This window comes from Cottoperca gobio, chromosome 5 (genome assembly GCF_900634415.1).
Source record: "Cottoperca gobio chromosome 5, fCotGob3.1, whole genome shotgun sequence".
Classification (NCBI taxonomy): domain Eukaryota; kingdom Metazoa; phylum Chordata; class Actinopteri; order Perciformes; family Bovichtidae; genus Cottoperca; species Cottoperca gobio.
The window spans coordinates 3,440,001-3,457,328 of NC_041359.1; the positions used below are offsets into that span (position 1 = coordinate 3,440,001).

At 39.6% G+C, this 17,328-nt stretch overlaps 1 protein-coding gene across 1 annotated transcript in view; it reads left to right on the forward strand.

The window, feature by feature from the left end:
• The window catches only part of nucks1a (nuclear casein kinase and cyclin-dependent kinase substrate 1a), a 20,157-nt gene extending 14,828 nt beyond the window's left edge, over positions 1 to 5,329 (forward strand). Inside the window, exon 8 of the mRNA XM_029432275.1 lies at positions 2,586 to 5,329. Coding sequence (XP_029288135.1) covers positions 2,586 to 2,839 — 254 coding nt within the window. The 3' untranslated portion in view covers positions 2,840 to 5,329. The remainder of the gene's footprint in view (positions 1 to 2,585) is intronic.
• Positions 5,330 to 17,328: the final 11,999 nt, after the last annotated feature.

The window sequence follows — 17,328 nt, forward strand, 5'->3', positions numbered from 1 at the left end:
CCAGAGAGTCAATATACTTTGAAGAAGTCGGAGTTGTATTGTTGTAGTTGTTCGCTTTAGACGCCATTTTTGATTTGTACAGTATATCTCAAAAGTGAGTACACCCTTTAGATTTTTGCAAATATTCTGTTATATCCTTTCAGGGGATAACATTATCCTACTGAAACTTTGATATAACTTAAAGTAGTCAGTGTGCTGCTTGAATAACAGTATAGATTTATTGTCCTTTGAAAATTACTCAGTACACAGCTGTTAATGTCTAAACAGCTGGCAACAAAAGTGAGTACACCCCATAGTGAACATGTCTAAATTGTGCCCAAAGTGTCAATATTTTGTGTGACCACCATTGTTATCTAGCACTGCTTTAACCCTCCTGGGCATGGAATTCACCAGAGCTGCACAGGTTGCTTCTGGAATCTTCTTCCACTCCTCCACGACGACATCACGGAGCGCACGGATGTTGGACACCTTGCACTCCTCCACCTTCCTCTTGAGGATGCCCCACATGTGCTCAATTGGGTTTAGGTCTGGAGACATACTTGGCCAATCCATCACCTTAACCTTCAGCTTCTTCAGCAAGGCCGTTGTCATCTTGGAGGTGTGTTTAGGGTCATTATCATGTTGGAAAACTGCCCTACGGCCCAGTTTCCGAAGAGAGGGGATCATGCTCTGCTGCAGGATGTCACAGTATATATTGGAATTCATGTGTCCCTGAATGAAATGCAGCTCCCCAGTGCCGGCAGCACTCATGCAGCCCCAGACCATGATGCTGCCACCACCATGCTTGACTATAGGCAAAACACATTTGTCTTGGTACTCCTCACCAGGGTGCCGCCACACACGCCGGACACCATCTGACCCAAACAGGTTTATTTTGGTCTCATCAGACCACAGGACATGGTTCCAGTAACTCATGTTCTTGGATTCATTGTCTTCAGCAAACTGTTTGCGGGCTTTCTTATGCATCGGTTTCAGAAGGGGCTTCTGTCTGGGGCGACGGCCATACAAACCGATTTGATGCAGTGTGCGGCGTATGGTCTGGGCACTGACAGGCTGACATCCCACTTCTGCAACCTCTGCAGCAATGCTGGAAGCACTCGCACGTCTATTTTTGGAAACCAACCTCTGGATATGACGCTGAGCACGTGGACTCAACTTCTTTGGTCGACCCTGGCGAGGCCTGTTCCGAGTGGAACCTGTCCTGGAAAACCGCTGTATGATCTTAGCCACTGTGCTGCAACTCATTTTCATGGTGTTGGCAATCTTCTTATAGCCAAGGCCATCTTTGTGAAGCGCAATAATCCTTTTTTTCAGCCGCTCAGAGAGTTCCTTGCCATGAGGTGCCATGTTGTCCAGCATTCAGAGAGAATTGTGCCCAAAACACCAAATTTAACAGCCCTGCTTATCATTTACACCTGAATCCTTGTAACACTAACGAGTCACATGACACCAGGGCGGGAAAACAACATCATTGGGCACAATTAGGACATGTTCACTATGGGGTGTACTCACTTTTGTTGCCAGCTGTTTAGACATTAACAGCTGTGTACTGAGTAATTTTCAAAGGACAATAAATCTATACTGTTATTCAAGCAGCACACTGACTACTTTAAGTTATATCAAAGTTTCAGTAGGATAATGTTATCCCCTGAAAGGATATAACAGAATATTTGCAAAAATCTAAAGGGTGTACTCACTTTTGAGATATACTGTATATCTTCCAACATGGCGTTGCACGCATACGTTACAGTTTTGTCACGTGATTGCACACGAAGAATAGCCATTTTAGAAATAACACAAATCTCCAAAAAAAACATTAATATAGTAATAAACACGATGAATATTGACCAATATTCATACATGACTGAAGAGGTCCATGCTATACAGGCCGATAAATTGAGAATCCCTGCCCCCTCTGCTATATCCACAGATTTGTCACATTCTAACAAATCCAACGATAGAAGTCTCAACACTGTCGGTGCTTCGATGCAGCCACCAAACTTTACAGATGTGTAGTTGAGATCAAAATTAAGGTCGGGTTCAAAAATGGGCCTAGTCCAAAGAGCCATGTTTAAATGTTGATTGAATATGAAGCTACAGCCGGGAACATTTAGCTTAGCTTAGCTTAGCTTAGCATAAAGACTGGACACGAATGTAGAAACGAGTAGCCTGGCTTTTTCTGTAGATGAAGAGAACAGTAAGAATTAAAATGTGTGGTTTAAGAGGCGTTTTGTAGTGAAACTGCTTCTTGACGCACAACATTTTATCATGCCCAGCACTTTTCTTCAGCGTCTCCACTAGAAGTCAAAGCTGTTCCAGTTTGTTAGTTTTACATTTCTGTTGGAGAACAGATTTAAACAAATGTTAATCGGTGAGCTTTAGAGGTGTTTCCCCTGCCTCCTGTCTTTATGCTACGCTGAGTCGAGGTAACAAGTAAAGGTCAAAGATGGAAACACAGGCTTAAACAAAACAAGCCATTTAGAATGTCGTACATACTGTAACTCTTTTCTGCTATTGAGTAGCCAGTTGAGAGATTGCACCATAATCAGATTTTCACTAACTCATGTGTCTCCCCCCCCACTCAGTGACCCCCAGCCCGATGAAAGGAAAGGGGAAGGGCCGCCCTAGCACCAAGGCCGTGGAGAAGAGCTCACCCAAAGAGGAGGAAGAGGAGGAGCCCGAGAGTCCCCTGGAGGAAGAAGAAGAGGAGGAGGCAGAGAAGAAAGAGACCTCCCCCGCCCCCAAGACGACGAAGGAGGCCGCAGGAGGCGACGAGGAGGAGGAAGACGACGAAGAGGAGGACGGCTCAGAAGAGGAGGCACCCTCTGGAGAAGACTAGAAGATGGTACCCGCTGAAGCCCATCCTCCACGTCTCTTTCTGTCTCTTCTCAAAGTTTTGTTGCTCTGCGTTTAGAGGTTGTTTTTTTTCTTTTTTCTTCCCCCCCCCCCCCCCCCCCCCCCCCCCCTCCTCCTGGTGGCCTGGCTCAATGGTTTGGACTTGGTGTGCTTTTTCTTGTTTTGCTTCTCCCCCTTCCAACCAAGACATTGTGCTCATGTGATCATACGGTGTATGTAAGGAGACACAACATTCAGCCTTACCCACCCTCCTGTCTTTATCATTTACATTCTGTATTTTAGTGTGAAAATCCAGACAAGTTTCTGCCTTTCCAAGAGCTCAGTGCTAGTGAGCATCCGTCCTGAGTGTGAGCAAATTGATTCACTTGTTTTTGTTTTTTCCTCCCCTGGGATTATCAGTGATCTGACATGACTGGCCACATCAGTCCAGTTTACTTTACTGATAGCTGCGTATTGTTCCAAGCTTCTCAGTATCAGTTACAAAGCGCCGCTAAATCAACACGCGCAGGGCCGAAGCCTTTACCCTCTCTTTGGTACTTTGTGCTTTTAAACCAGGAGCATGTTTTAACAGAGAAGCGTTAGTTAGGTAGTTGTTTTAAAACTGTTTCAGTTAAAGCAGCTTCTTTTTAAAGATCACCCTGCTTATTTCAGACTATATTGGTGCCCTGAACTCTTGTTGTGTGGCTGCTGCTTCATAGATCAGTTCAAACTGTTAAAGGTGTGCTATGTAGACTAGCGGAGTGGTGGGTCTCTGCTGACTGTTTGCTACATGCCGGACTGCCACTATCACACAGCCAGCATGTGTGTGTTTTTATGTACTTGTTTAAATTTGTATGCTTGTGGGGGTGCTTTCTTTTTAAGAGGGCCTGGCTTATTTTCTCTCAGCCCATCTGCTGCCTATGTTTAACAGTTTCAGTTTGTTGTTGTATGTTTGGCTTTCTACGTGAAGCAACCCCACCCCTTTCAGAACACACAATCCCCACCTCCCTGCATGGCTACAGCAGCTTGTCAACATTCAGCCCCTTGTGCCAGGCACCCCTAAACCCTTTTTGTTTTTGTTTTTATTTTTATGAAATTCAAGAAGAGATGTCTTTTTTTCTTTTTTTTTGAGAGATCAAAAAAATGAATGTTGTTTTTTCTCCTGTTGGTTCATTGTTCTAATTCTCTATTCAGATTTTTTTTTGTAATGTTTGTTTTTTAAGAAAAAGAAATAAAATGTATCTTGATTTTAAAGAAAAAAAGTTGACCCTATCCAATCTGTTCTGCCTGCTGGTTGGACCAGCCATCCCTCCCTTAGTTACATCCCTCCCTTAGTTACTGCCCTTTCATTCAGTCCCATCAGCTTAATGCTCACTGTGTTTGTATCCATGTTTTTCTGATAGCATTTGTTTACCCATTAGTATTTCACAAGCAGATACATTTTTCCATTCAGAATGATACGAGTACTGATGAGGTGTGTTGCTCAGTCTATATCTGGCATTAGTTTGTCTTTATTAATGCCTTAATTTTCATTGCGTTCAGTTTCAGTAGTGGCTCTGATATCATTGTTGAAGGCCTCAGAATGTAATCTGTCCTCATGTTGTAGGTCTTTGCTACAAGCGGCACGTTAGGCTTAGAACAAGTCAACAATTTGTTGATCAGCAGACCATCCAAAGCCATAAATGATCTCATAACTAGTGACTTGGAGATCAGATGCAGCACTTGTATGATTGTCCTTTTTTCAATAAGAAGTGTTTTGATGTCAAAACAAAAAAAGAAAAGATGAGAAAAAGCTGCTCTTTTGATCTTGGGAACATAAATGCAGGCATCTGTCAGGAGAAATTCAGATTCGTCCCAAGGCTACAATAGAATCAGTCCTGGATGTGTACAGGGCACACTCGAACCTAGTCCGTGGTTCAGAAGCACATTCAATTGTTTTACAACTCAGCAGGTTAGTGTGTTTTTCTATGTTCACGTCCTGAATTGGCACCAAATCCTTAATGTCATTTTGAGATGATTGGATATGAATATGGAAATAGAGGAAAAAAGTAGTTTATACCGATCTAAAGCTCCGAGAGCTGTTTGCAGAAGCATCAGATGCTGTCCTGTCCACAGCGTTGAGGTTCCTCTCCATCATCACACAGGAGGCACATGGCAGAAGGCTGTGAATTTCTCCTCTTTCATCCATTCTCACATTTCTTCTGTTGTACTGTTTTTGATGTTTTTTTCTATCTACTTGCAGCTGTACTGGCAATGTTAATGCAAGCCAAGTTGTGATTCCTACAGGAGAGCAAGGGGAGAAGCTTTTTGTCAGTAGTGTTGAAAGGGAACGCTGAACTCTTGAATCTTTTGCATGTTGTGGAAAAAAGTGTGAAGCAATGATGCTGGTAATGGCAATTTTGTGGTCTTACAAAAAAAAGTATTAACAACGACGATGTTGATAATGTTTTGGTTTCCCAGCTTCTAATAAAGGCAACCTACTTTTTATACGGATTAACTACTTGTTTTGTGACGTTGAGCGCTCTGTCATGTGGCTTTGGTTTTCTATTGATCTGCAACATTCAGTGTCTGCCACTAAGTGGCGCTGTGTGCAACAACAGAACACTGTTTTATATCATCTGCCCAACAGACTGCTGGCAAACTCGTTTAAAATTCGTTTAGTAACAAGACTGCTCAGACACTGCAGAACCTGATCGCTAAGAAGAATGTTAAAAAGGTAAAAACAAAAAAAAAGCTAAATGACCATGTCTTCATAATTTAGTTACATTTAATTTTACAACCAATAGACAGAATATGTCAGCAGGAGACAAACAAATATATGAAACAATAAGAGAAACGGAAAGAACGAGAAAGTAGAGATGGGTAAAAAAACAAAGTACAAGTAATTCAAAGGGCACACACGACTCATATCTCCAGGACCTGTACTGCTGCATATTTAATAAAGTTGTATAAAGCCTTATGTGTGGGACTGTCCTCGACTAAGATTGTTAGATGACACTAATACTAATACATTTTTTATTGACTAATCGATTAGTTGATTTGATTGACAGATATATAAAACCGAGTTTCTTCACAAAGAATTAAGCAAATGCTCCACTTCAACTGTGTTCAGTTTGAAACTGAAAATCATCTGGTGGGAGTTAGAAAGAAGTGAGCTGAACAAACCTGCAGTCGCTCCTCGTCTCTGATTGAAGCTTCAGGCTACATTAGCCGCTGCTCGCATAACGCACCCAAATACCATATCTCTTTTTTTCTACTGTCCACCACGAGTCCAACAATGTTATAGGAGTACAATGGTATATCCGTGGGGTACTCGTACTTGAGAACTCTGGTTTTAAAGAACCCTAAGACCTACAAGTTTCTATAATTATATACAGGGCCTATAGAAAGTCATCATACCCTGTGAAAATATTTACCTTTAGTCACATTACACCCTGGGAATTAAAATAAATTAAATCTAACTTTTTTGAGCTGCATGTACACATTATAACCCTCATCATCAAAGCAAAACATAACATTCAAACGTCAACGTTTTTCAGGACAAGGACCCCCAAATTGGTGTAGCGTGGTGCAGGGACCCCCTACTATATATATTGTATAGAAGAGGCTTAAAGAGGTCCATGAAGACCTATGCCTTAGAGTATACTCTTATAAACTTGCTCAGGTGCAACCAATCAACTTCCAGATCACCAGGCTAACTGCCCCCCCACCATTCAAGTGATTTTGATTACTTCAGAATCAAACCAGCAGTTTCTTGAGGATTACACTAGTAGTGCATGGATCTGCAAATAATTCACCATGGTTGGAAAAGTGCTTTCAAAAGGCCTCCAGGATAAAGTTGTATGAAGGCATAAGTTAGGTGAAGGCTACAAAAATAATTTGAAGGCTTTAGCTGTCCCTCTGTACTGTTCAGAGCATCATTGAGAAGTGGAAAGCTATGGCACCACCAACACCTTGCCTAGATCAGGCCGTCCATCCAAACTGGATGACGGAGCCACGAGGACATTGATCAGAGAAGCTACCAAGAGGCCGAAGGCAACTTTGAAGGACTTACAAGTCTTTATGGCTGGGACTGGTCGGTCTGTGCATGTGACAACAATCTCACAAGCTGGCCACAAAGCTGGCCTGTGTGGCAGGGTGGCAAGAAAGAAGCCTTTTCTGAAAAGGTGCAACACTCAGTCTCGTTTATGCAAAAACACACCTGGAAGACTCTGTTGCCATGTGGAAAAAGGTTCTATCAGATGAGACTAAGATTGAACTGTTTGGACTGAACTCCAAACGCTATGTTTGGTGAAAACCGAACACAGCACACCACCCAAAACCCACCATACCTACTGTGAAGCATGGTGGTGGCAACATCATGTTGTGGGGATGTTTCTCTTCAGCAGGGACTGGGCTTGAAGGGATTGAAGGGAAAATGAACGCTGCCAAGTTTACATTCTTGAGGAAAACCTGCATCCTTCTGCTAGACAGCTGAAGATGGGCAAGATAAACATACCGTCAAAAGAACAACGCAGTAGCTTAAGGATAGGAAGGTGAATGTCCTTGAGTGGCCAAGTCAGAGTTCTGACTTAAATCCGATAGAACATCTGTGGATGGACTTGAAGAGAGCAGTCCATCGCCGCTCACCATGGAATTTGTCTGAACTCGAACAATTCTGCAACGAAGAATGGGCAAATATTCCCCAATCTAAGTGTGCAGAGCTAGTATAGACATATCCAAACAGATTGATGGCTATAATTGCAGCAAAAAGGCTCTTTTAAGTATTAAATCAGGGGACTGATGACTTTTCCAACCCTGTTATTCTAGTTTTTCATTTTTTATACATTTTTAGAATTGTCGCCTATTCTTTCCTTTAGTTTGATGTTGTCAGGCTACATTTGTAAATAAAGCTGGAAAAAGTATTTTTTTTTAATGGGTTTTGATTTCAGGCTGTACAACAAATAAAGTATTTTTTTCAAAGGGGTATGACTTTCTATAGGCACTGTACATATTATACAAAACTTAATCACAAACCAGGTTTGAAGGTGAAGTCATTCAGACCGCTGCACTAAAGTGCATCTTCATACATACATACCAACATGTCCGTGTACATTGAAAGTGTTATTAGTTGCTGTTGGGGCTGACACAATATCAGATTCACTCCACGATTATCGTGGCCAAAGAATTCACGCTAACGATATTATCGATATTATCGCGATATCTATAGAAATTTTCAAAGAATAAATACTACCAGTCAAAGTCATCTTTATCTATCTTTATTGTGCGTTTTGTCTCTTTAGGCAAACGAGTTCCACTCGTGTGTGTGTGGTGTGTAGAGGGGGGAGACCAAAAGGATTTAAGAAGCCCTGGATAATGTACACGATATTATCATATGTGTGTTATTAACATGATCCCAATATTTAAATAACACATATCATGGTTATATACCGGTGTATCGCAACACTCCTTGTTACTCTATTTGTTCTGCTGTCCATACTGAAAGAGCCAGTTGTGTGTAAAAATGCCCTCTGGAGTTCAGACAGAGATAATCTGAGGCTTTAGTCAAAACAAGAAGGTATTTTCTTAACGTGCTGTATTTTTTAGGACAAATGTCTCTTGTCTGAAGAAATGTGAATCTATAATCAAAGTGTATCTATTCAGAATGTTTCCCTTTGAGTCTGGTGTTTTGGGAGAACTCCTCCATCACCTGTTCAGTACCTACAAACCCTAAAGATCATCATTCATACAGTATTTGGCCATATTATATTCTGTCTTCAGTTAGGATTGCAGTTTTGTGTTCAGAGATTCAGAGCTTTCTTTTTCTTTTTGTTTGACCTACATACATGTTTGAACGAGAGCAGGAGAACATACCGTATAATCCCAGTTGATTTATCTCCGGTTAAATTCCTGGCCTGTCAGAAGATGCTTAAAGAATTTAAAATCTGCGGTATTATGGCATCAGGCACGCTTACCACACCTGAAGTAACCTTTGAGTGACAGTTTATTGTGACTTCTTAAAAGAGCGTATATGCTTGGAGCTCGTCTGAAAAGAGAAAAGTGGTGGGAACTATTCTTCAAGTGCTGTTTCCGTTTCAAGCATGTGCCAATGTTTCATGATGATGTTTTTAAAATCCACCAAAAGGTCGACACATGAGGTCATTCTATTCTGTTGTAGACCTCTGCAGTGCAGCCTTTTACTTCATGGCTCTGTTTTAGAGAAATAGAGTGCAGTTTTTTTAGATAGAGCACAACTAATACAGTAAATATTGCAAAAACCCATTACACTAAGTGCAAGTTAAAAACCTCCAAACATACCTGAAAACCTTATTACACTTTTATCATTAACTATAGCAAAAAAATGATGTTGTTCATGCATACAGCAATCTTTTTAGAGACTTGAGAACCATCCATCGTGTGTTTGAACCTTCCATTCACACACACACACAAACATTTCTCCTTTCTCCAACACAATAAGACAATGGAACACACTGAAAGTGTGAACACGATACACACAATCCAAAATGCAGTGAGAAGTCATTGATAAAAAAACTGCAACAAGTAAGAAAAATGATTAGTTAAATATATACTATATAAGTTATATTAGACTTACTGTATATTTGTGGCCACAAAAACACGACTCCAAATAAATACTGTTGTTGCTCGGTGTCTGCTCGATATTTAGCCCAACAAATGATGCTGAAGCTTGTTCTGCTGCTCTCATAAAATACTTGAATTCAGTGTTAAAAAGGTCTCACCAGTAGTGATAAGTGTTGAAAGTGAAATGATCAAAATGATTACATTTTAATAAATAAGGTGTCAACATATTTTATCCAATAATTATTTTTCTTTTAAACCGAATTAGCCAATTTCTTTTTATTCACTGTGCCAGAGTGGCCAAGAAATAAAACTAAACAATTAATTCAGCTTTAAAGAGAACATTGACTGGATTTGTAAAAATGGATTTAGGTATCCGTGTGAAAAGATGAGACTTTTACTGTGTTGTGACAGCAATGAACAATGTACACACACACACACACACACACACACACACACACACACACACACACACACACACACACACACACACACACACACACACACACACACACACACACACACACACACCTACACACACTCATTACACTGCCATGAAATGAAATGTATTCATCCAACAGTGATGTGTCTTTGTTTGAACTTCTGTATGCATATCTCGGCTACTCACAACTTTTTTATTGTAAGCTTGTTAACACCTCACTTTGAGAATTACACACACAAAGCTAAGTGATATTTTAGGCCACCCTAGGACAGACACATGTCCTGAAACCAGCTGGCAACACAACAACATAGTGAGTAAATCAGATTTTATTCATCACCATCTGTTGATCAGTCAGTGCTGATAATAACAGCTTCCTCTCCTTTCATCCATTCATTCATTCAAAAAGAAACACTTCTATTGTTTAGGTGGTTCACCTTAGTGCAATGGGCTCCCTCCACAGTAAGTTATATGAGCAGGATATGGCCGTAAAGTTTTTGATAGCTTCAGAAAGCAGAATATTGCATCATGGCTAGAGTGTGCCCGTTGTGATCTAGTGTTTTTATAGTCTATCTTATAGTGTTTCACACATCAAGCACAAACAGCAGAACTTTCATTTGTGCTGTTGAGAAGTTTGTACTTCAAACTCAATGTTCAGAGCTGTTGTGGATACTAAAATAATGCCATGTGGTCAAATAAGGTGAAGCTACAGAACAAGATCTGAATTTAGGAGGAAAGGACATTCTTCATTGTGATCTATTGGCTATACTAAGGGATTAATGTAGTCGCCCTCCACTGAAACATGCGTTTTATTTAATGTTACTTCACTTCGAGGTTTGAGCTCCAAACATCCAGACAGTGTCATAAATAACTATAGAGGGTCTCTCCATTTTTCTTATTATAGCCAAAATCTAACCATTTTTAACAATATCTTTTGTATTTCCAAAAATGTCAAACTATTCCTTTAAAACAATGGATCATGTGATTAATGTGAGTAATGTGAAACGGGTCGCTCACAGTGACAAGCCCAAAGACAATTATCCCCGACTCTGCAGTTCCCCTCAGCTCTACACAACCTTTTAGCATTTATTTTCTACTTCATTGGTTTGGTTTTATATTGTATTGTTTGCTTCAGTCTCACCACTCTCATCTACCTCAGGTAAACCTCCTGTACGTACCTGCCCAGCGTCAAAGGCAGACACAGCTAGCAGCCAGGTGGTGAACATAGGGAGACATGTTGAGCACCTTATAATAATAAGACAGATATTTTTCTCTTCAAAAGCTTAAAGGAGAGTGAATGTTGAACTGACATTCATCAGGTGGATGTGTAAATGACAACTATTTAAAAAAATTTGCCATTATCAAGTTTATAAGATGATACTATGACAATGTTGTGTTTTCAGCTTGTTCTGCTGCCCACTAGTGGCCAAACACATCAATTTAGCCCCAAAAACAGAACTCCACATCATACACTGATTAGATCTGGTCTCCTATATGTCACACACACAGCAGGGTAACATGAGAAAAGTTGATCGACCTGAGTATAAATATGTGAAACCAATGCAGAATGCCTGAGAGCATTACTGCATTATATTATATTTTTACATTTTTAATTGTCACTTGAAATGTGTGTTTGTTTGTTTTACATAAATAAAACATTTTCACCATAAATTGATGTAGAAAAGGCAGAAAATGGTGCACCGCACTTCACCAGAATGCAGGAAATGAAGTGTTTAATAAGCGAAATGTTCTCGGGCAGGACCCAGTTTGTTGTGTTTGCATGAGCTACTCTAACCACTCCATATTATAGACGTATACAGTGTGAGTGTGTGTAATGGTGGACTACCCCATCCTGACTAATGCAGAGCTCCGTTTTTATGTTTACGGCTTCCAAGCACTTGGCTATATATTTAAGTGTTTTTATATTTCACGTGTTTTATGTGTATTCTGCTTATAAAATATGTGCAATGTTGGTCTGAGGTTGCTAATTATACTAATGCTAATGCTAATATCTTGTCTGAGAACATACAAAGCAGTGGATTGTAAGTGACTATAGCATTATATGAAGAAAGGTTTATAGTCCTTCATACAGAGTCATGATATCGGTAACATGGCATGTGGATTTATTTCCATATTTGTTTACAGATATGCAGTTTAAACAAGATGTATATTTGTAAATGTTTGGTAAATGTGTTTGAATCAAAACCAAAGAGAGATATGGTATTAGGTGAATGACTATGCATATGTGTTTATTTAGAAGGTATAACGTCTAAATCTTGGTGAGGGAAAAACTGGCACAGCCATATTCACGGGGGTCCCTTGACTTCACTCCTCAAGAAATCTGAATAAAAATGTGTTCTATGGACACCCACCATTCTCCCTTTACAGCAGGGGTTCCTCCGGCCACTGCCATGTGCAATATTCACTTAATTTTCTATCAACCTCTTGGTACTTATATTATTTCTTATTCTATTTAATTATTGTGTACTGCCACTTTACTTCATATGTTCTTTTGCTGTGACAAGATAAATATCCCCGTTGTGGGACTAATAAAGGATTGTTGTTTTCTGATAAAACAGAAAGATACATGGATAAAACAGTTGCTTTTTTGCACAGCATAAAAGAAAGGTGAAATGAATGGGCTGTTGCAGAGGTTATGAGTTCAATAATTAATACGGCCCTCGAAGGATGTTGTATAAAATAAAATGGCCCTTGATAGGAAAAAGGTTCACCCCCTGGTTTACATAAATGCCCACGTCATGCTAATCTCATATATCCCAATAGCAGTTTGAGACAAAAATCACAGTTTTTTTGAATGCAGTATAAATGTGTTATCTTCACCTATTCTAAAAATTGTGTATTTGAATATTTCTGCCTGCTGGGGTCCCTTAACAGTCTTGGAATTGCATAAATGGGACCATATCCTTGGGAAAACAGAGTATTTTGGTGTTGTTTTACTGCACATGCCTTTTACATCCTTTACAGCAAAGTTACCCACAATCAGAGTTAGCTTTCCCTGCAGCCTTTCACTTTCTGAGTTACTTCCAGTCTTTACTCTGCTCTGTGAAGAGGAGAGGTTACCCAGGTCATCAGACGCAGATCTTGCGTCTTGCAACAGTGAAGAAAATCTGTTCTGCAGTTGCACACTTGGTTGTTGGTGAAGTTTGTTGTTCGTTCTCCCTTTCGTAGCTGTTCACGGCTGTGTCCTAGTAAGTACAGGGGTTAAAGAGGCGCTCTGCCTGGATGATAGTAATGCATGCCAGTCGGTTGCATCATAAATCTCAGAGCGCCGGGCTCTGCCTGTTACTCAGCCTCCCAATTCCCATGGAAATGATTTACTCTTAGACTTTGCTCATAGAGAGTTCCAGGGAGAACGACCATGTGTAGATTTATTCCCTGGTACACAGCGAGGAAGCAGAAACAATCTTTGCTCATTACATGTTTCACACCAACAAAACTACAGCTTGCCTTGTTTTGTCCTCAGGACTGTGTAACCCTGCTGTCAGACCTGTTCCCCGGGGAGGAGGAGAACCACAGAGCATTCCCAGTAAATTCCCTGATGATCAGCCCAGGGGGGGTTCAACTTTTTGTTTCTTGAAGTCTTGAGCAGAATTTGGACTGCAGCCATTAGGCTACATGTGATCAGATTAATTTGCCTCATAACCCCCTTATTTCTGTCTGTCTGCAACAGAGGGAAAACACATATCAATATCATTTTTATCCATTCCATGCCAATTTTCTTTAAACTTTGCTTCCATACAATATGAATTAGCTGTTAAAGTATTTTTTTTATTTAATATACAATATTTTCAGTGATATAAACTAAATTATATAATAACAGCCAATAAACATATTCTTGATTCAAAATAAATTGACCTTGATCTGTTCTCATTTCAGTTCCTCCGTGGAGCGAAAACAATTCTCTGAATTAATATTTTGTACCATGTAAATGACATTGACCCAATAGGACAGGTGTGCTTTTTATGAGAAAATAAATAAAATACTAATATGTTTTACAACCCATGATACACTTTATTAAATTGGACATTTCAACGTCATTTATATTTTAAAATTAGATCAAGATTACATTTTACATTTAGTAGGGTGGAATGTCCAAAATCTGGTCCAGGGACAAAGGCAATATCATAAAAGTGTAAAAGGCCCCTCTCTATGTAATAAAAATAATGACTGATCTATCATTTAATATGTGTATATTCATATTATATTATATTATATCATTCATATTGAAGCAGACTGCACATCAGTCTCTCAGAGAGGGATGTGTGTTGACGTGGCGATACAGTAGTGTGCCTACCTTCTCTCAGGTAACGTGATCTGAGCATCTGATCTGACAGTGATTCTAATATGTAATCAAACTAAATCCAGTCCACACAAATACATCAGTCAGCTATTGCAAGAACAGCAGGCACAAATCATTTCAAATATACCAATTCAGTTATTCACTTATATTCATGAGAACAACTGCCCATTTAATCAACATAATCACCATTATCATTATTACTGTGACTTGTACATATCATATCCACACATACAACTCATTTTCTCTTTCTTCTGTCTTCCTCTGATCATTTCACTGATCTTTTTTGGTCTTTCATATTACACTATGTAACAAATAAGAAAATAAATATATAAAGGTGTTCTTATATGCATCTATTATGTATTAAGATCAAAACAAACAAAGAACTGAAAGCTGCTATTACTCCTAAATAGATTGGCAGGTATTTAAAAAGACACACTATGTTTGTTTACATCATTAACGTTAACCATGCTGCTCTGTCACTCGGCTAGCACAGCTGAAGACTCTTAGTCCTGTTTAAACACGTATAGAACAGGTAACCTCCAGACTTCTGTTAGCTGCCCACATTTCCGATTTGTTTTTGTGTTTATTGACGACTGTTTTGAACAACCAATGAGAAAAGCATTCTGTGTTAAAATGTGTATCCTATAGCTACAAGCAACCTAGCTACATCAATGAAAAATAATGACAGAAAAAATGGCCTCAAAGATTCATTGTGACTTGGGCAAACTCGTGACCCATCACATATAGGTCTGGCGAGGATTTAGCCTCTGGGGGCAACGGAAGGTATTTTGGGGGTTCCGATGTAGCCAACTTGGGGAATGGTTTTGGAGTTGAGCGATGACGTCTACGACAAGTAGCCAGTTTACAAGCTAATTTTAAGCTAATCAGACGAAAGCCGATGTGTTCCGAGATTGCATTTTGGCCATTTGTGGCTCTTTTGCTCTCCACGTGGACTGTTTACCTACATTCAGCAAAAGCCCGCTCAATCGTAATTGGTCAATACAACTCGGACTACAAACGGAAATCGGAATACTTCCGATACCAAAATGTTGTCCTGTTGCCTCCAGATTCTGCATTCATATGCAAATATCTGTTTGTAGAGATTGTGACATGTTAATGAGATCGATGCAGCAGTACAAGTTGTTGTACGGCGTTTTACAGATATTACAACTCTTAAATCTGTAAGTTTCTTCAATCGTCGTAAATAATGTTAACTGTTCCAGATCCTGATGGATACGTGACTTGCTTCTGATTGGTTAGTAAACCACCACCACTTCCAAGTCTGACAAAATGGCATTCAGTCTGATTATCACACTAGTCAAACAGCCCTATATTTTCAATTGGCATCATTGTCCTTATCACCCATTTAAAATGTAATCCTGTATCCTGTATGCTGCCGGCAGTTTTCCTCGGCTCCATAGTGCAGCTCGCTGACAGTGTGAGGGCTGACGTGGCCTCGGCCTGCTGCTTCAGCCTGCTGCTTCAGCCTGCTGCTTCAGCCTGCTGGCGATTCTCTGCTCTACCCGGGTCGTCTACAGCCACGCTGACCATCCCTTCATCAAGGACACCAGCAGAGCATATACAGTAGCACATAACCTCTGATGCTGAATTGGTAACAGGTTAACCTGGTTACTGCATTCTTCTTCTTCTCAGGGACCTGTTTGCAAATTGTGACCTACATAAAGCATTTTAAGAATTATGCTGTATTGTCAAGACACATGCCACATGTCGAATATGCAAACAGTGCACAGAAGCTATGTTCATGTATGATATGAGTCTGTTTTTTTTCATATTGTTGAATGGGCAATGACAGGGACTGATATCCTGCTGTGTACTGTTGCTAAGAAACCACAGTCCTCTTGTGGTGCATTGTGCTGCAGTCTTCTCATCCATACTGTATGCTGTTGGGCTTCTGTGGAGGATCTGTAACAACCAGCATGTAATAACTGAATCGTCCTACTGAAATCAACCTTTAAAACTAGAGGTAGTGATTAATCGGGTCGATTAATGCCATTTTGAGATAATCGGCCGACGCCTGCCCTCACGAGGCAGATTACTTATTTATTATAGTATTTCCCTGAGCCACTACACTGACATTGTTTATTTATGTAAGTTTACAAATGTGTGTTGTTTCTCAGAAACAAGGAGATGCTGCTTTCTGCTGATAAACGAAAACTCTATTTATTTTCATTCATAAGTTGTTGTTCTTTTTTACAAACTGTAGTTCTTTGATTACCTGTTTACATTTATTTAGTTCAATGATTTTATTATTTAAATAAGTGCAGTACAGATGTACTGAAGCAAACAGGCAGTGCAGACAATAACCGTGTGTCTTTTGGTATATTATTATTAAATTGTTGTATTTTATCAGATGCATATATACCAGCGTTATACAAACATTGACCATCGGCTGCCTTGCTCTCTAAATACTGGCATCAGCCATTGAAAAATCATATCAGTCAACCACTATTTAAAACAAAGCTAGTTCACCAGACTAATGGGCCACCTGTTGGAGCTACACTGGTTATTTATGATCTACAGTAGGTCAATGATTAACATATCCTTTTAAAATGATCTCGACACACTCTGTCCTACTATTGTTCTACCTCTGGCACTAGATTATGTTTACGTCTCAGGGACAATATCCACATTTCAAAATTTACATTGTATCCGTCAGATTTTCTTATCCAGAATAAGGACACTCAAATCTTGCACTAATCAGTGTCAGTCTTCCTCATTGAAGTTAACTGGCAATGTTGCAACTGAAAGAGACCTGTGACGTTTGCTGGTGCACGTCTTTCCAGGAGCTGCTGAGCTGTAAATGCTATAAGGCATGAGTCTATTCAGGGGATATTAGGGCTGTCTTTTAAAAAAAACTAAAAAAAGTTCCAACTAATTCCAACATTAACACGTAATTTGTTTAAATAAAAAAATAAAAAATGTAAGCTAACCTAATCGTAAACTACGTAACAGGAGACGTTCATTCATTGAGCCTCACTGAGTAACAAGCTAATCTAAAATGTGCTCACACAGAACCTCTCTCTGAATATAATAATGCTTGGTAATAATTAACGTTAAGTTATTAATATCACCTTTTCAAAGTGTTAGTTTACATGACATAACCTCTTTGTTGTTGTTGTTATTGTTGTCTTGTCTG